The sequence below is a fragment of the Melopsittacus undulatus genome, chromosome 1 (genome assembly GCF_012275295.1).
Source record: "Melopsittacus undulatus isolate bMelUnd1 chromosome 1, bMelUnd1.mat.Z, whole genome shotgun sequence".
NCBI classification, from domain to species: Eukaryota; Metazoa; Chordata; class Aves; order Psittaciformes; family Psittaculidae; genus Melopsittacus; species Melopsittacus undulatus.
The window spans coordinates 13,679,077-13,694,360 of record NC_047527.1 but is presented as its reverse complement, the minus strand read 5'-3'; the positions used below and the strand labels follow the sequence as shown (position 1 = coordinate 13,694,360).

General features: G+C 38.0%; 1 protein-coding gene across 6 annotated transcripts in view; it reads left to right on the top strand.

Annotated features, from left to right (window-relative positions):
• COL14A1 (collagen type XIV alpha 1 chain) overlaps window positions 1-15,284 on the top strand; it is a 117,587-nt gene that overhangs the window by 3,793 nt on the left and 98,510 nt on the right. For all 6 annotated transcript variants that reach the window (XM_034061399.1, XM_034061328.1, XM_034061371.1 and 3 more), the window contains exons 2-5: window positions 437-558; window positions 6,121-6,237; window positions 7,444-7,587; window positions 10,769-10,855. In XM_034061399.1, coding sequence (XP_033917290.1) covers window positions 471-558; window positions 6,121-6,237; window positions 7,444-7,587; window positions 10,769-10,855 — 436 coding nt within the window. In that variant the 5' untranslated portion in view covers window positions 437-470. The remainder of the gene's footprint in view (window positions 1-436; window positions 559-6,120; window positions 6,238-7,443; window positions 7,588-10,768; window positions 10,856-15,284) is intronic.

Here is a 15,284-nt window from a genome sequence, read left to right as displayed (position 1 = left end):
AACATCCCATTCTGGATGCTTTCTAGATATAAAGTAGAAGACCATTTTAGTCCGACTTTGCTATCGAGAGCTTTAGAGTTATTTTCCACAGGTATCTTGAGAAGGTGCTTACAACAATGGGTGGTATGGAGATACCAATTTAATCTTGCTATGCATAGCATACTTTACTCCAGTACTAATGTAGGCTTAGCAAAGAATACCAATTTTCTCTTTACATGGGCTGAATTTTCATTGAGTACCCCAAATGGGGTTCTTTCAGGTAAAATATGCTTTGGTTCTAAATCTGCTGTCAGGATGCAGTCTTGGTTGTATCAATGTCTTTAGCAAATTCCTGATTTTTTTTTTTAATGGAATCCAGATTTTGCCCATAATTTTCATGAAAGTGGATGCCTCATCTTTGCAGGTTTAATATGTCTTTTGTTCTATGTGTTTTCAGACCTGCTGATACTGTGTGTACTCAGGAGAGGAAGATGCTTTGTCGGTATGAGGCACAGAGCTGTTTCCTCTTGGCTTTTTTAGCTGTTACAGCTGTCTTCATCAGTGATGCTCAGGGCCAAGGTAAGTCACAAAAAAGAAGTTTTTCATTCTGATGTGCAGAATTAAACTTTTTTATTCCAAATGCAAGTGGTACTTCCCTCTTAGGAGGATGTGGATCCATACTTACTACTGAAGTGAAGTGGGAGTTTTGATGCTGATCTTGGCGTGTAGAAGGAGTAGAATTATTTGTTCATGTGTGCTCTTTGAATCTAGGATCTCAAATAGCATTAATCTTTTTGCAAGTTCAGGTGTCTCTCTCTCTATATATATAACTCTTGAAACACTGATCAGAAATTGCTGTGTCTGTTCTCTACATAATCAAGTCTGAAGGACCATCTATAATATTATATTTATATGCAATATATATATATTTTCTTTGTTGGAACAGTAGCTGTTGTAACACATCATTCAATATTGAACAGGACTATTAAATGTCACAGACTACTTCTTCAGTTTTCTTTTTAAAATCTCTTTTGTGGGTATTAAAAGATACTGCTGAGATTGTTAGACTTAAATACTTGTTGGATCACATTGACAGTGGTTTGACTTTTAGAGAAAATATATCCTATTGCTTTCGGAAGGAGGGAGGAAGAATGCCAATGATATTTTATGATTTCTAAAGAAAGATATTTCTCTCAACTTTATATTTATGTAATCCCTTTGATATGAGACTGCGTAGGCATAACTGGGACCAGAATTTGATCCTGAGGCTCTTCTAAAGCGTCTTTTTATAATGCATTATTCATGAGTACATTCAAAGACTAGTTGAAACCTGAGGCTTTCCAAGTTCTGGCAAATGCAAGTAGCAGCGCTGTCCAGCCTGCGTGGCACTCACGTGCTGTGGAAGCATACATACCATCTTGGATGTGTGGGAATCTGGGAGAGCTTTATAGGCCTCTCACAGAACTTAGGAACACGTGTAAGCAGTAATATTTAATGTGGGCAATGTGAGGTGAATGAAGAAATACATGTTCCTGATGTTCAGCACATCAGTTCTGGTCAGAAAAGAGGTTCAGAATGTTTGTGACTTAATGAGCCAATAAAGCAAAGCATATGGTTAGTCCTCTCTCTGTGTTTTTCAGTCCTAATACATATGGTTAAGATTTGCAGAACAGTACTGGGGATTGAGATCCATCTCCAGAAAGTTTTGCAAAATTCCTTGGGCTTGGAAAACCATACTCTTCCCCAGACTTTTATTTATTTATTTTAACTTTGATTTAATCAGCCACCCGTAAGGGAGAAAGCTCTCAACTATTAATACAGTGAAATTAAGGTCAAGGAGAGTTTTTTCCATAGTCACACTAGCAAGGCTAGAGTTGGTGTACTTCATGAATAAAGAACAATACTTCCCTTGTTCTTACACTCTTTCAGCAAGCATTAACTTCTGAATGCTGTCAGCAGGGTCATACTAAGCTAAGTGGGCTATTGCCTTGGCCCAAAATGACTGTATGTTATTGAATGAGGTGATAAGAAGTCTCTATTCCATGTTCACAGAAGAAAAATATCTCTTGCTACACGTAAAGTAAGAAGATATTTCTAAAATTCATTCTTTCCTCAAGGTTGCCACCCCTTGCTGTAAAATCTTCATGCAGCAGGCTATTTAATACATTTTAATACAACACTAACAGTATGGTTGTCTGTTTTAAGACATTGTATACCCTGCCAAGGTGTAGGAAGAGCTGGTATTCGTTCCAGCTTGTTTCCTTCCTTTGGCAAAGATGCTCAGGTAAAGGTGTGTAATGTGACTTCTTGGAAAGGAGAATGTGTTTGGGAGACTGAAATCAACATGCCTGAAGCTACAACTTAATACTTCAGCTGAGGAGTTATCTGCGTTGAGCTACATGGTTTCATCTCATTTATTACCTGAATGCCTTCATAGTGCCATTCAGTTTTTACTCAACAGCAATTATACTTTCATCACTGCTCTTTCTTTCCCATTCATAATGTGACTTAAACAACAGCTTTTGTCTACTTATGTTCTTATATAATACACAAAAATAGTGCTGGGCAAGAAAAATACTAGAATTTTCCATTTATTCATAGAGTAACTTGATTGAAGAATTTTTGTTCTGTATTTACAGATGGGAACTTTTCTTTCTGTAGCATTAATTTCGCTGTGTTACTAATGTAATTGCAGTGCATATTGACTTCTTCAATTCTTATGACAAAAGTAAACTGGAAGCCACATGATTTAGTTAGTATCCAGTATTAGATTATTGGATGTTTTGGAGAACTGCGCATATGCAATTTATGGTATTTTTCCTTTCCATTAAGATACTGAATAGTTCAAAACACTCTTTCCATAGTTGTCCACAAGGCTCATATATTTGGAGTACTAATTTATCTCGTGGCATGAACCAAAGCCTTGACTTTGTCTGAAGTTTTCGTTTGGGTGACTGCTCTAATGTTGCTGACAGCCATTCTCTTTTGCATTCCTGTAAAACCACTTAAGGAGCTCTAGCTACTGATTTTTATCAGTTAACTGACTCAGCTTGGATTAATTTTTTTCCCTTTCTGCAAGAAGTGAGATTTTGTTCCACAGACAATAAAGGTCCAAAGAAATAAAGATATCCTCTTCAGGTTGGTGAATGTGTAGTAATTCCCATCAGTATTTTGTTGTCTGTTCGAGTGTTAGATTTTTAACTTCCTTAGCTATATGTATTTTTCTGTGCCAGAATGTTAGTCTTTGCACAACTAAGACACAGTTGTGTATCTGTCTGGTGAATAATTCTTTTCTTCCTTATGGTTAATTGCTGTGTGGGAATGTCCATTCCCCTGCACTACCACCTTTGATACAAAAAGTACCCAGTGAAAATTGACTAGTTATGTAAAGGCTATCCTGGCACAACTTTTCTAGTCTTTCACGTTGTAACTCTGTAGTAAACAGAAGAACTTTTGGTGATTGTGTCCTTCTTTGCTTGTAAGATCTGTGATTGTTTTTTAGGAGCTCCCAAAGTGTACCTGGTTTGGTGATGGCTAATAGCAATTAGGCCAGAACTATGCTTCTTTGTTACAGGGTGCTTTCACAAACTGTTAAGTTGAAAAGGGTGGAATGGAATAACAGGGGAAGGAAGAAGATGGCAGAGAAAACAAACTCTGAAATTCTGACATGATTTTGTCAATCCTTGGTGTTACTTTGTTGCTCTCTGCTCTGCCTCTTAATCCCCATACAAATTTGCCACTTAATCCTGATAAAACATGCAGCATTATTACACTTGCATACTGTCATTGTTCAAAAGTTTATTTGCTCTTCCTTAGACAAAATAAATAACAAAAGGAGTAGCATATTTTCAAACTCCTAGGCATGATTTGCCAGACTTGGTTCATTCTGCCCCAGTTCATTGTGATTTATGTATAACTCAAAGACAGAATGAATCTTGAGAATGAATTAAAAGCTGTAATCCATAACAACAGTCTGCTTGGCTTGCAAAACTTTTTGCCATAGTGTCTGTCATTTTATTGCAATTATAGCATACTGAATGTTCCTGCAGAAACCTGCCCAGCAAAACAAATTGCAATAAGAGGGCCAAATTTTCAAAGAACTTAATTTGTATCTGCAGGGATTCCGGCACACACTCTTGCTTACAGCCTCTTTCTAAACTTCAGGGAAGTGACAGGCAGCCTGAAGATAAGGTCTGACAAGATTGTGCCCAGAAACTGAGGAAATACCCTGATTGGGTATAAGCCCAGTGCTGTGGATCAGAACACTTTTGAGCGCGTGGAACTGGTGTGCTACCTGTTCTTTCTACCCCTTTGCCTCTCTTCTTTAGCTTGTTCTCTGAAACCTTTGAGAATGTGGTGGAGGTGTTACTAAGCTCTTCTTGGTGCTTATGTACTTTTTTTTCCCTGTTTTGTGATGTTAAGTCCATCAAGGCAGAAAACTGCAGAACCTGCCTGGCAAAACTGTCCCTTACGGATTAAGAGGCTGGATGCAAGGGAATACATCTCTTGTATTATACCTCCAGGTTTTTTCTTCTAAGACCCCAAATGTTTTTAATGATAGATGACATGCAAAAACCACCACCCCACATCTCAAAAAACTACAGCCTGTCTCTTCCCTTCTTCTTTCTTCCCTCAAGCTGTTGGAAAAAGAAACATGCAGGAAAAAGCAATCAGCTTAGGACAGGTCTTTGGCTGCTGCTAGTGCCAGAGCTGCGTTGGCTGTAGCAGGTCAAATGGAGAGTTCAGAAACTTTCTGGCTGGCACATTCTGCCTGTTGACTCAGATGCTCCATATGCTGTAATCCTTGAAACTCAGAAATGTGATGAGAACTGCTGGCTTATTATATCTAGAGGACCAACAAGCCTGGTCACTGGGGAGCTCTGTTGGGTTCTGGGGAAAAGAAATTGCCACTTCCCCACTTCAGATAATTTTACTTATTTCTTAGACTTAGAGAAGCCTTAAGGGTGGTGGTAGAGGCACCAAGGGTTTGGAAAATGGGGAAATTCAGAGAGCTGTGGAGGTGGTGGGTAAGGCTGATGGGGGAGTTTGTTAATCTTTTCTAGCCCTTTCTGTTGCTCAGCCTCTGGGCAGCTTCTCTGGCTGCCTTTCCCTCTAGATGAGTTAGTTCTCTGTGATCCAAACCTCATTTAAATGTGTTTCCCTTACTGAGAGGCTTGGATACCACAGGCTGCACAACTACCAGCTCTGCTGCAGTTGTTTGCTCTGGAGGGATGTGGCTTCCTGAAGAACAGCTAAAATGCTGTGTAGGGTTTTGCCCAGCATCAGTGGAGGTTGTCCGAGCAGAAGAATGTAAAGCTGTGACAAACTAGTTTATGGGCATAGCCACAAAGTTGCTGCTATTGTGGTAACAACATAGGGTAGATTTTCCGCTTGTTCCCTCTGTGTATTGCTTCACTGAAATATCACCTCTTTCTCATTCACTTCATGCTCTTATGCATTTCACCTGCCGTTTTTATTTGAAACGTAGGCACAATATAAATAGAAACTGCTTATCATCCAGATTGCCCCTTGTCTAAATCTTTACTTGCTTATGCATGCCTGCTAGTCTTGATGAGACCGAAGCAGTTCCTGCAGCTGGGCAAGTTTGTGCTGCTTAGGCCAGGTCTGCAAACTGAGCAGCTGATGTTCCCTCTGCCTTGTGCATGCCTGTATTTGCTCTTGGTTATTGTGTCTTCACAAGGCTTCGAAAATTTGGCCCTGACTGAACTTAAGTTTGGGGAAGGGCCCACAGTGATGCAAGGTAAAGGAGGCTGGGCAATGCAGTGTAAGCAAAGAGAGCAATTTTAATTCCCATATATTAACAAAGAGCATTTTTGTTACCAGCTTTGCCTGCTAATCTAGACCCTTAACATCTAACACTGTTTGTCTTTCTGTCCTCTGCTGTTAGGTTGTTAGTTTGTTCTTATAAAGAGATAAATAAAAGATATGTCTGAGGGAAGTAGTGCACCTGGGGATGTCATTTTACAAACTAATAAACTGATGTATGTGATATTTTGAATAACTTGCATCCTTTATCATTAAAATTTTGTGTTGTCTTCCTATATGTTATCTTTGTTTAAAATTGGCAGTTGCTTTTTATTTGAATTTAAAATGTCGTTTTCTTTCCTCCCTCACTTGCAGTGTCCCCACCAACAAGACTAAGATATAATGTAGTCAGTCCTGACAGTGTACAGATCTCTTGGAAAGCCCCCAAAGGGCAATTCACTGGATATAAGCTTCTTGTCACTCCAAGTTCAGGTAAAACAAAAGTCTGTTCTTCTTTAAGGTGAAGGGCTGAACAGTGTTTCAGAGGCTAGTGTCATTTTGCAGGACTAAGGAAGTGTGAGCAAGCTGTGGATAATGGAATATTGGCTGGTCAACAGAAGAGAGAAATCAATTTTACGAGGGGTAAATCACAGGCATAGACTGTGGGAATCAAATGCTTAAGGTAGTAGAATTGGTGGCTCTTCATTTCATATGTAGCCCTTGGGAATTGTCACTGATCATGTCATTATCTTTCTTTCTGTGGGGTTTAAGGAAATCTATGATGTATTCAAGGGAGAGCTGAAATAGGAGCACTATTTTAGCCAAAGCTTTGAGTTGGATCTTCCTGAGCCTTCTCCCATAGTGAGCTCCCCAGAGAAAAGAAAAACAAAAACCAAATGATTTTGGGAAAAAATAAAAATCAAAATAACAATACCCAAAAAAGCCCAAAACCGTTTAAAAGTCTTCTTGAATGAAAATCTAAAATGTAAAGCTAGACAGCAAAATGGCTGTATAAGGCTACTTGTATAGAGGTACTACTTCTGTACACATTTAAATATAGATACACCTTTAGCATAGAGCTAAAATACATATTTGTACATAATCTATGTATATGCATATATATATACATAGAAATGTTTAATATTTGTATTTATACATAAGAATTTCCTCAACCAAATGAAATGGGCAGAAGGTATTCAGAGATGATGTGGGTATGATGGGTTCAGAACTGTCAGCCACTCACAGAGCAGTGTGAAAGCCTGTGGGCATGATGTTAGCAACTTTGACAGCTGTTTGTCAAATGTTTCCTTTTTTCTTAATTAATGGTTTTGTTGGACAAATGGTTTTTAATTACATGCTAGTACTATTATATTACATATATTATATTACATAATATTTAATACATATATTACATGCCAATTACTGTTGTATGAGACCCAGATACACAGGCTGATTGATTGATCTTTGAGTGTTTCTGTCTAAAAAAATTGGTCTGTGTCTTTGGTCATGCTGCCTGAATTCTTGTTTTTATGGGATGCCATCTGGTTGGGCTGTATGGATACTTCTGAAAATGGGAACACTTGGGTAACTGTAGAGCTTGAGGAATTTGTAAGTCATTACATTTACCGTGCTATAAGAAAAGCAAACAAAATTATGCATTTGTGGTTGGTTTTTTTTTTTTTTTGTTTTCTCTTACAGGTGGAAAAACCAATCAATTAATTCTTCAAAACACTGCAACCAAAGCAATCATTCAAGGTCTTATTCCAGATCAAACCTATGCTCTCCAGATCATTGCATTCAGTGAAGACAAGGAGAGTAAACCAGCACAAGGCCAGTTCAGAAGTAGGTGTCTTTATCATGACATTCAGAATTTATCGGATATTTAATGTAATTTATGAAGCTGTAATGAAGTCAGATGCAAAGTGGGATAATAGAAAAACAGTTCCTTCTGTGGTAGAAGGCTAATCACAGATTTTAATTGGTACATGTAGAGCTGGAGGCCTGAATTGATCTAGTCACTCTTCCATAGCACATTCTTGCTTTGGGCTTTCTTTCTAGTGGTTTGAAATTACTTTATTTCCTCATTATGTTATGAAATTAGCCAGTGTCTTGTGGAAAAGAATCTTCAGCGAGCAGAAACAAGAAGGAAAGTACTATATTCTGATAGTTGAAACATTTCCTTCCCTTTCTTCAGCTTTTAATAAAAACATTCTTAGAGCAGTGCCCACTGACAAATAGTTGCTAGTTCAATGATACTATGAAAGGCTGAATTCTTACTGATCTTCAGATGTCAAATATGTTTATGAATTATGGTTAAGACTTTTTATATCTGACCTACACATACTCTCAATGTCTATATCATAGGGATATAATTGTCTTGATCTGCATCTTAAACAGCTCAGCTAAATGAGATTAAAGGAGATTTGGCTGATAAAGACAAAAATGTGACAGTCTGGCAGTACAGTTGAAAGCCTACTGAATTCCCTTGGGATAATACTTCTCGCTGTCATTGCTAAACTGCCTTTCTCTTAAAACCACCACAAGATAAAATATGCTGGCTACTTCATGTGGTATATGTCAAAGTTTTCCTAGCTTTTCACCACTGCAACTGTATCTACTACTTTAAGTTCTGTTTGGTTAGAAAACCCACAAACCCACAGATTATTGTAGCAGTAAAGAGTAGGCCACATAAAGCTACACCGACTTCTATAATTTGAAGTGTTGCTGTTTTTTAAACTACCTCTATTCTTCAGGAGAAGTAGAGCTTGCAACTTGATTTAAGAATAAACGGTTATGTTCTATTTAGTATGCTCTTCCTCTGCTGCAGCTGAAAACGTGTAGTACTTGATGAGGATGCGGTTTCATTTGACAATATGATGCTTTGCATAAATAAAGTTAGATACAGCATATATACAAATCCTTCTGTTTTACTATCTTGTATTCTTGTTCTTTTTCCCCTTCTCTGACAAGTGGCCACTAATTCTTGAGATGAAAAATGGTCAAACATATACAAAGCTTTGAGAATATCCTCTGGTTTAGTGCACTGGAAGTATGTTTAATGCTGCTGAGTTGTAACTGATGTACTAAGAATTCTCAAGCCTACAGTAAAACTTTATGGTTGAAAAAGTATTCTTCTTTATATAGCTGGGTATACTTTCTTATCCTATCTGTAGTATATTCTTACTTTAGTACACAGTATGCAATTAACAAAGATCACTGGGGAATTGTTTTCCTTTTAAATTGCAGCAATAAAATGTGCATTAGATAAGTTTTTTATCTGTGTAAATATGTGAGTAAAACTGGTGTCTTGTCTGTTCTTCCTGTGTGGTTAGAATTTTGACAGAAATCACCTTCCCAAATCCAGAAATCTCTTGTCAGGATGTGACGTTGTCTCCTATGAGCATTTTCAGATTTTGGTATTGGTTCTCTGGAGAGAACAGCACTAGCATTAGAGGAGGCCATCAAGTGGCTCCATAGTTTGCTCTGAGCTTTTCCTCAAAGGAATAATGCTCTGAAGGCCAAGGAATGGCATCCTTTTTGACTAGTAGTATTCTGGTAATTTGAGCTCATTTATTTTATATGGAGTTTTGTTTAAATAAGAATTAAACCCAAACTTCTGAATAAAACCTGATGTCATCTTGCCATTATCTGTAACCCAGCTAATAACCAAGATCTGCCTTGGTAAAAGCTGACTTCTCAGCAAGCTTGTGGACCTGAATTTGCTTCTGAATGACTTTCAAAACCTAAATGTAGAGGTGATGTACAGGTACACATCCTATGTTAGTAAGGAGAGAAGTTAAAAATTCAGTTACTTTTTCACCAATTTCCTTACTTTTATACCTGGAGTGTAAGAGCTCTAGGGTCTGCAGCCCCTAGTAAAGTCACACTCAGATACTTGACAATGATTTGTTGTCTTCCTTAGATGGCAGGATGGTGTTGTGGTTATATTTTGGATTGGAATTTAGAGCACTCTCAGCTGTATCAGATATTCCATATATTACTGGGTAAATTAGTGAAATCCATTTGACTTTTGTCCACTTCTGTAAAACGGAATACTTGTATTGTCTATTTGATATCCTATGTTTCAAGAGAAATAAACTTCTTTCACCCTCTCACAGTGTTTTTTGAACAATGTAGCATAGAGAAACTGATCCTGGCTAGACTCAGTTCCTACTGGAATGAATGTCGGTCATGATCCAGCTTTACATGAACTGAAGATTTTAACTGGAGTAGAATTTTACTTTCTAAGAAAGATATTTCACTATTTTTCATTCTTTTAAGCTCTTCCTGGCCATTGTAGATGCCTGGGGCGTTGACACCAAGCTGACACTAAGGAAATTCTGAAAGGATTATTTTTTTTCCTTATACGTGACTTTATCAATGATTTTGCCAGAATCGTTCACACTGACTAGGGTTATACTGGCTACTAATGTAATATTAAGAATTTTTAATCAACCTGGGTTCTGCTTGGCTGTAATGAGAGATTCGGAATGTAAGAAGGGAGGTATCCCACCCACTTGTGGGACAGGAAACTGTTGAAGGCTGAGCTTTGGAGCAACTTCACTCACAGGGGAGTATTTGGTGCCCTGATCATAGATTTGGGCATGGGATCTAAGCTGATTCTTTAAAGAGGATAATGTAACAGCTGGCTTATGTGCTTTTGTGTTGAATAACTTGGAGTGGAACTCTGCAATGCTGGACTTTCCCCAGCTAGCTTTGCCAATTTTCTGGACTGTACTTCCAGTGCTGGATCTTGTCAGCATGGGCTTAGGTGCTGACATCACTGTATTTGGACTCTCCTGTGTGAGGAGAGTCACTTTTGAGAACTTTAATGATGGTAGGATGGGGAAAGATTCATAAAAAGAATAAACCCAGAGGGAGGGAGGGAAAACCCTGTAATAGTCACTTGTTACCTGAGCATATCACAAGTTGTTGTGTGCACTGTCTTTAAAAACAAAATTACATGCTTCTGACTGCACTGTTTCTAGTTTAATTGATTATGTTTCCCTGCTTTACTTTTCAGTTAAAGATATAGAGAGAAGAAAAGAAACAAGTAAATCCAAGGTGAAGGATCCAGAAAAAACAAATGCGAGTAAACCAGCTCCAGAAGGTCAGATCATAACACACATGACTTATGCAATAATCTGAAAATAATCAGCTTTTTTAGTTAACTTGGCCATTATATAGATTTTTTTTTGTCAGTACTTTAAACCTGGTTTCCAGGGTTAAGTTAAATGGAAGGGAAAAATTAGGGATATTGGAGTGTTGCTACAACAGAGGTATTGCTTTTAGTTCTGTGTTGTGCTTTACCACTTTATACAGTAAGCACTAAGTATCACCATACATAGCATAAAAGCATGTTGCCTGTATTTCCCTACTTGGTGCACTTTGAGTAATGAAAGACTCGCATGTGCATATATATACATAATAATAATTTCAGATTATCTTAGCTGCAAGGCAGACTTGCAGTATTAATTCCTATCTAAGGTTAAATTTGTGGTATTGTATAATTAGACACATAATAACTTCATAACTCTGTTGTAATGTAGGTCATATGAATGAAAACATCTGAAATATTTTGGGGGTTAGGTCTGAAATATTTTGAGGGTTAGGGGGAAAGGAGTTCACTTTGTCTTGTTGCAAGAAGCCAATGTTCTGGTGAAATGCCTGTCATGAGAAGTTTGTCTGGTATGGACAGTAAAACCTATTTCAATCTTAATATATAACTCTATTTCCTGTTATTCCAACATTCAAATAACATAATCTTTATGCAGTAACCCCAACAGTAATTATTCCCTTCAGTGGTTATTTATGATGTTCAGAACAAGCACAGACGAGAATAGCTTAATGACCTTAAATAGTCTCTCTGTGAATAAATTGAACAGTTTCAAGGATCCCATTTATCCTGCTCTTTTTAGCTCTGTTCCCTACTAATGCAAGTATCAAAGACCCTCACCCAAAGCTCCTTGAAGCCCATGCAAATTTTTCTCACTTCAGTGGGTTTTTCTTCTTACCAGACATACTTGTGTCATGTTGTATTTATTAATGTTATACAAGTTTGTTTCCATACAGCATTTCTCAAGCCCAGAGCACCCTGGAATTCATCACACTGAGTGCATTGGGGAAAATGCTAGTAGTTCTAGCACTTAAAAAGCAAGTTATACCTGCTAGTGCGTGATAGGGTAGCGGATAGGTGATCTTTCTTTCATGTCTAGAGGAAGATTGAGTTGGAAGAAATGAGAGCACTAAAGAAGGAAAATGTGATTTGTCTTCTTAATGAAGGACAAAATATGAAGTGATAAAAGTTGAAGGAGGGAAAATTGAGCCTGTAATAGGAAAATGTTGATTAAATGCAGACAGAGAAGTGTCTGCCAGACTGTGGGAGACGATTTATGCTTTTTTACTGAGTAGGGGCAAAAATACAGTTGGCAAGAGGAGACTGGATCTGTAGCCTCTCCCTTTTTAGGATTCATGTTTACTTGTGAAGTCTTGAGCTCAGTCACTTTCCTCCTCTCTGCACAATTTTTAGCCATCTAAACTTCTTCAGTTGTATTGAGTCAGTTTGTATCAGAGCAAAACGCACTTCCATTGGGACTTGTGAAAAGCCGTTGCCTTACACTTAAGAGTAGCAGGTCTTACTAGAAAACTAGGGTACATATTGGAACAGAAGGCAAAACTTACTGACTTCTTGATCAGGAAAACTGACCAAGAAAACACGTTATGCTAATTTTGATGAATTCGTGATTTTGTTCAACCCTATTCCCAACCCAGCTATATTTTAATGTAATGTAATAGACTTTTTTCCTGCTGTCTAGCTATTGCATATTTCTTCCCTTTCCACAGTATAATGATTATTCAGAGTGATGGAGATTCCAACTGAATGACTTCAGTGGGAGTAGAGTGAGAGTACAAGCACAAATGTTGTGCAGAAACAACAGCATCAGCAAAAAAGTGCATAGCCTGGATAGAAGTGAATTAGAACTGATTCACAGAGAGTAATGGTATCAAAACCTTCCTACTTTAACATGCAAAGACCATTCTACCTCAACTTGATATTGGATTAAAAAAAAGTAAAGAAGAGTCTGTGAAAGAAATGGATTAAAGATACAAGAGCAAAATCTTATGGTGAAACCGTGAAGAATAACTTGATGTTCTGCAGATGTTTGACAGGAAATTATTTGAGTATGACCAAATGAATTCAGGCCAGCAGCTAATTGCTTTCATAACAATTTAGTATTTGGCTAACTTTGATGAACTTAATAGCAACCCTGATAGATTCTGTGGCTGTGTTACATCCTTGATCAACTTGGTAAGACCTTGGGATTTAAGAATACAAAAGAAATTATTAGGTAGTACAATAACTTACCTGAAAACAAGAGCAGTGGTGGCCCACAAGAAAAAAAACTGAAACAATTAGTGTTGACAGTGGTTGTGACTTCTGCTCTTGTCTTGGCTGAAAGAACAGAGAAAGCATGTTTTATGTTTCTGCAAGTGTTATAGTCAAGTTTTGATGTAAAGAGGTACCTTCTGTGAACATCTGCCCCACTTGTTACAGGAGGATGTTTACATAGGAAGAAACTATAGGGTCTTTGCAAGCCTTAGAAAGGCAAAGATCATCTCAGTTATGTTCCTGCATATGGAGAATTGTCAGTTTTTGCATTAGTAGGCCAGAAAATCCAAAATCAGTTCTGGGGCAAAACTAATAAAGCGCATCAACATTTGTATTTAAAACGTGTATGTAAAATATGTATGAAATAGCATATGGTCTCTGTCAATAACTCAAGGTCCAATTTGTGTGTTATGATAAATCACATATCCTGCTGATTTTCCTGGAAGGCACACAATTATAGAGATATGTTGTTTATAAATACTTAGCTAATACACTTTCTGTAGGGTCACATAATAAAAGCCAGAAATTTCGCTTTCTATTTCACTGGGACAAAGATTTCACCGTAACTCTTTTACTCATAGAAAACAGCTCTTTGCTAAGAAATACAAGATGAGTATCTGTATTAATGATTCCAGATGGTTTCAAAACTTCTCACTCTTACTTTCATTTGTGGTTTGGATAACTGATTCTGCAGTTCTGTCTGTTTGATTATCAGCTCTCTGAGGCTCTAGGTAGTGCTGGGAGGTCTGGATGTCTTCTCTTAACTTTCCAAATCTAACTTTTTCTTTTGTTTTTAAATTAGATTTTATTTGGGTTTTGCTCTGTCTTTATGGAACTCTCTCAGTCACTCGTGTGGCCTGCTAGTAATTTTTCCAGCAGCTTCACTAACCTAGATTAAAATTTTCCATCTATTTTGTCCTGCCCATTCAAGTAGCTTGAAAAGATTTACTTCTTTCTTTCCTGCTCTAAATACTGTGCTCTTATCTCAAGCAAGCCTTCAGGGTATACCCAGTAATGTCATTGTGCCAAATTAATTCAGGTTTAATGTCTAGCACTCATCCATCAAATGTTCACTTTATATTTGATTTCCAGAAACCTTCTCCAGCTCTACGCAACCACTTTCAAGTCTTGAATCTCCTTTCTTATATTTTTTCAGAACCTGTCAGTTTTCAGCTTAGTGATTTATCACTGCTGTGCACGCTCATATTAATGTCAGAAGCCTTTTCTCTTTCTGTTGAGATAAAGCTCACAGACTCCGCTTCCTTCAACATGCAGATATTTGAGTACTTGTCCCCTGGCACTTCTCCAACTCCCTCATGTACAAAGCTCCTTTCTGCACAGTGACAGGGGTTAATACATTCTGTCCCTTCTCAGATGTTTTGCAGTTTCTCAGATAGCTTCTATGAGTGATTCTCTGATTTAATCCCTTTGGGGAGGGGAGAATCGCAGTGTTTTAACTATATTCCATGACAAATATGCAACTATATCCTTTCTCTGCTGAGTATTTCTGTGTGTCTGAAACGTTTTTAGCCACACACTTGAATAAAACAAACAAAACGAAGAGGGTCAGTTTTATTTTCTTGCTTGTGGACTTTATTTGGGGGGCTTTTAGTTGAAAGATGTGGTGGCTTAGCCTAGGATAGCAGCCAAACTCCCACCTAGCTGCTTCCTCACTCCCCTCCCCAGCAGGACAGGAGAGGAAGGAGAAAGAACAGGAATGAAAAAGATCACGGGTTGAGGCAAAGGTGGGGAGACTGCTTGCCAGTTACTGTGGTAAGCAAAAAGAGTCAACAGGGGGAAAATTTACTTAATTCATTGCCAATTAAGGTAATTTTAACAGAATGCTAATGTGAGTAGTGAAAACAAAAAGGCAAACATTAAAACAACAGTCTTCCTCCCTGCTTTCACAGACTCAACTTGACATCTTCCCTTCTCCCAGACTCCTCTTCTCCCTTGTTACTGCTGCAGGTTACACTGCAGGTCCACTCAGAAAGGAAGCAAACAGTGCAAAAAAGGATGTTGAGGAGTTGTTTCTCTCTACCATTCTTTTCTTCTCTTCCAGTGTGTGTTCCCCAAAGGCTGCAGGGAATACCTGCTCCACCATGGAGCACCTCCTCATCCGAGGGTTCCCTCTGCTGTGTCTCACTCT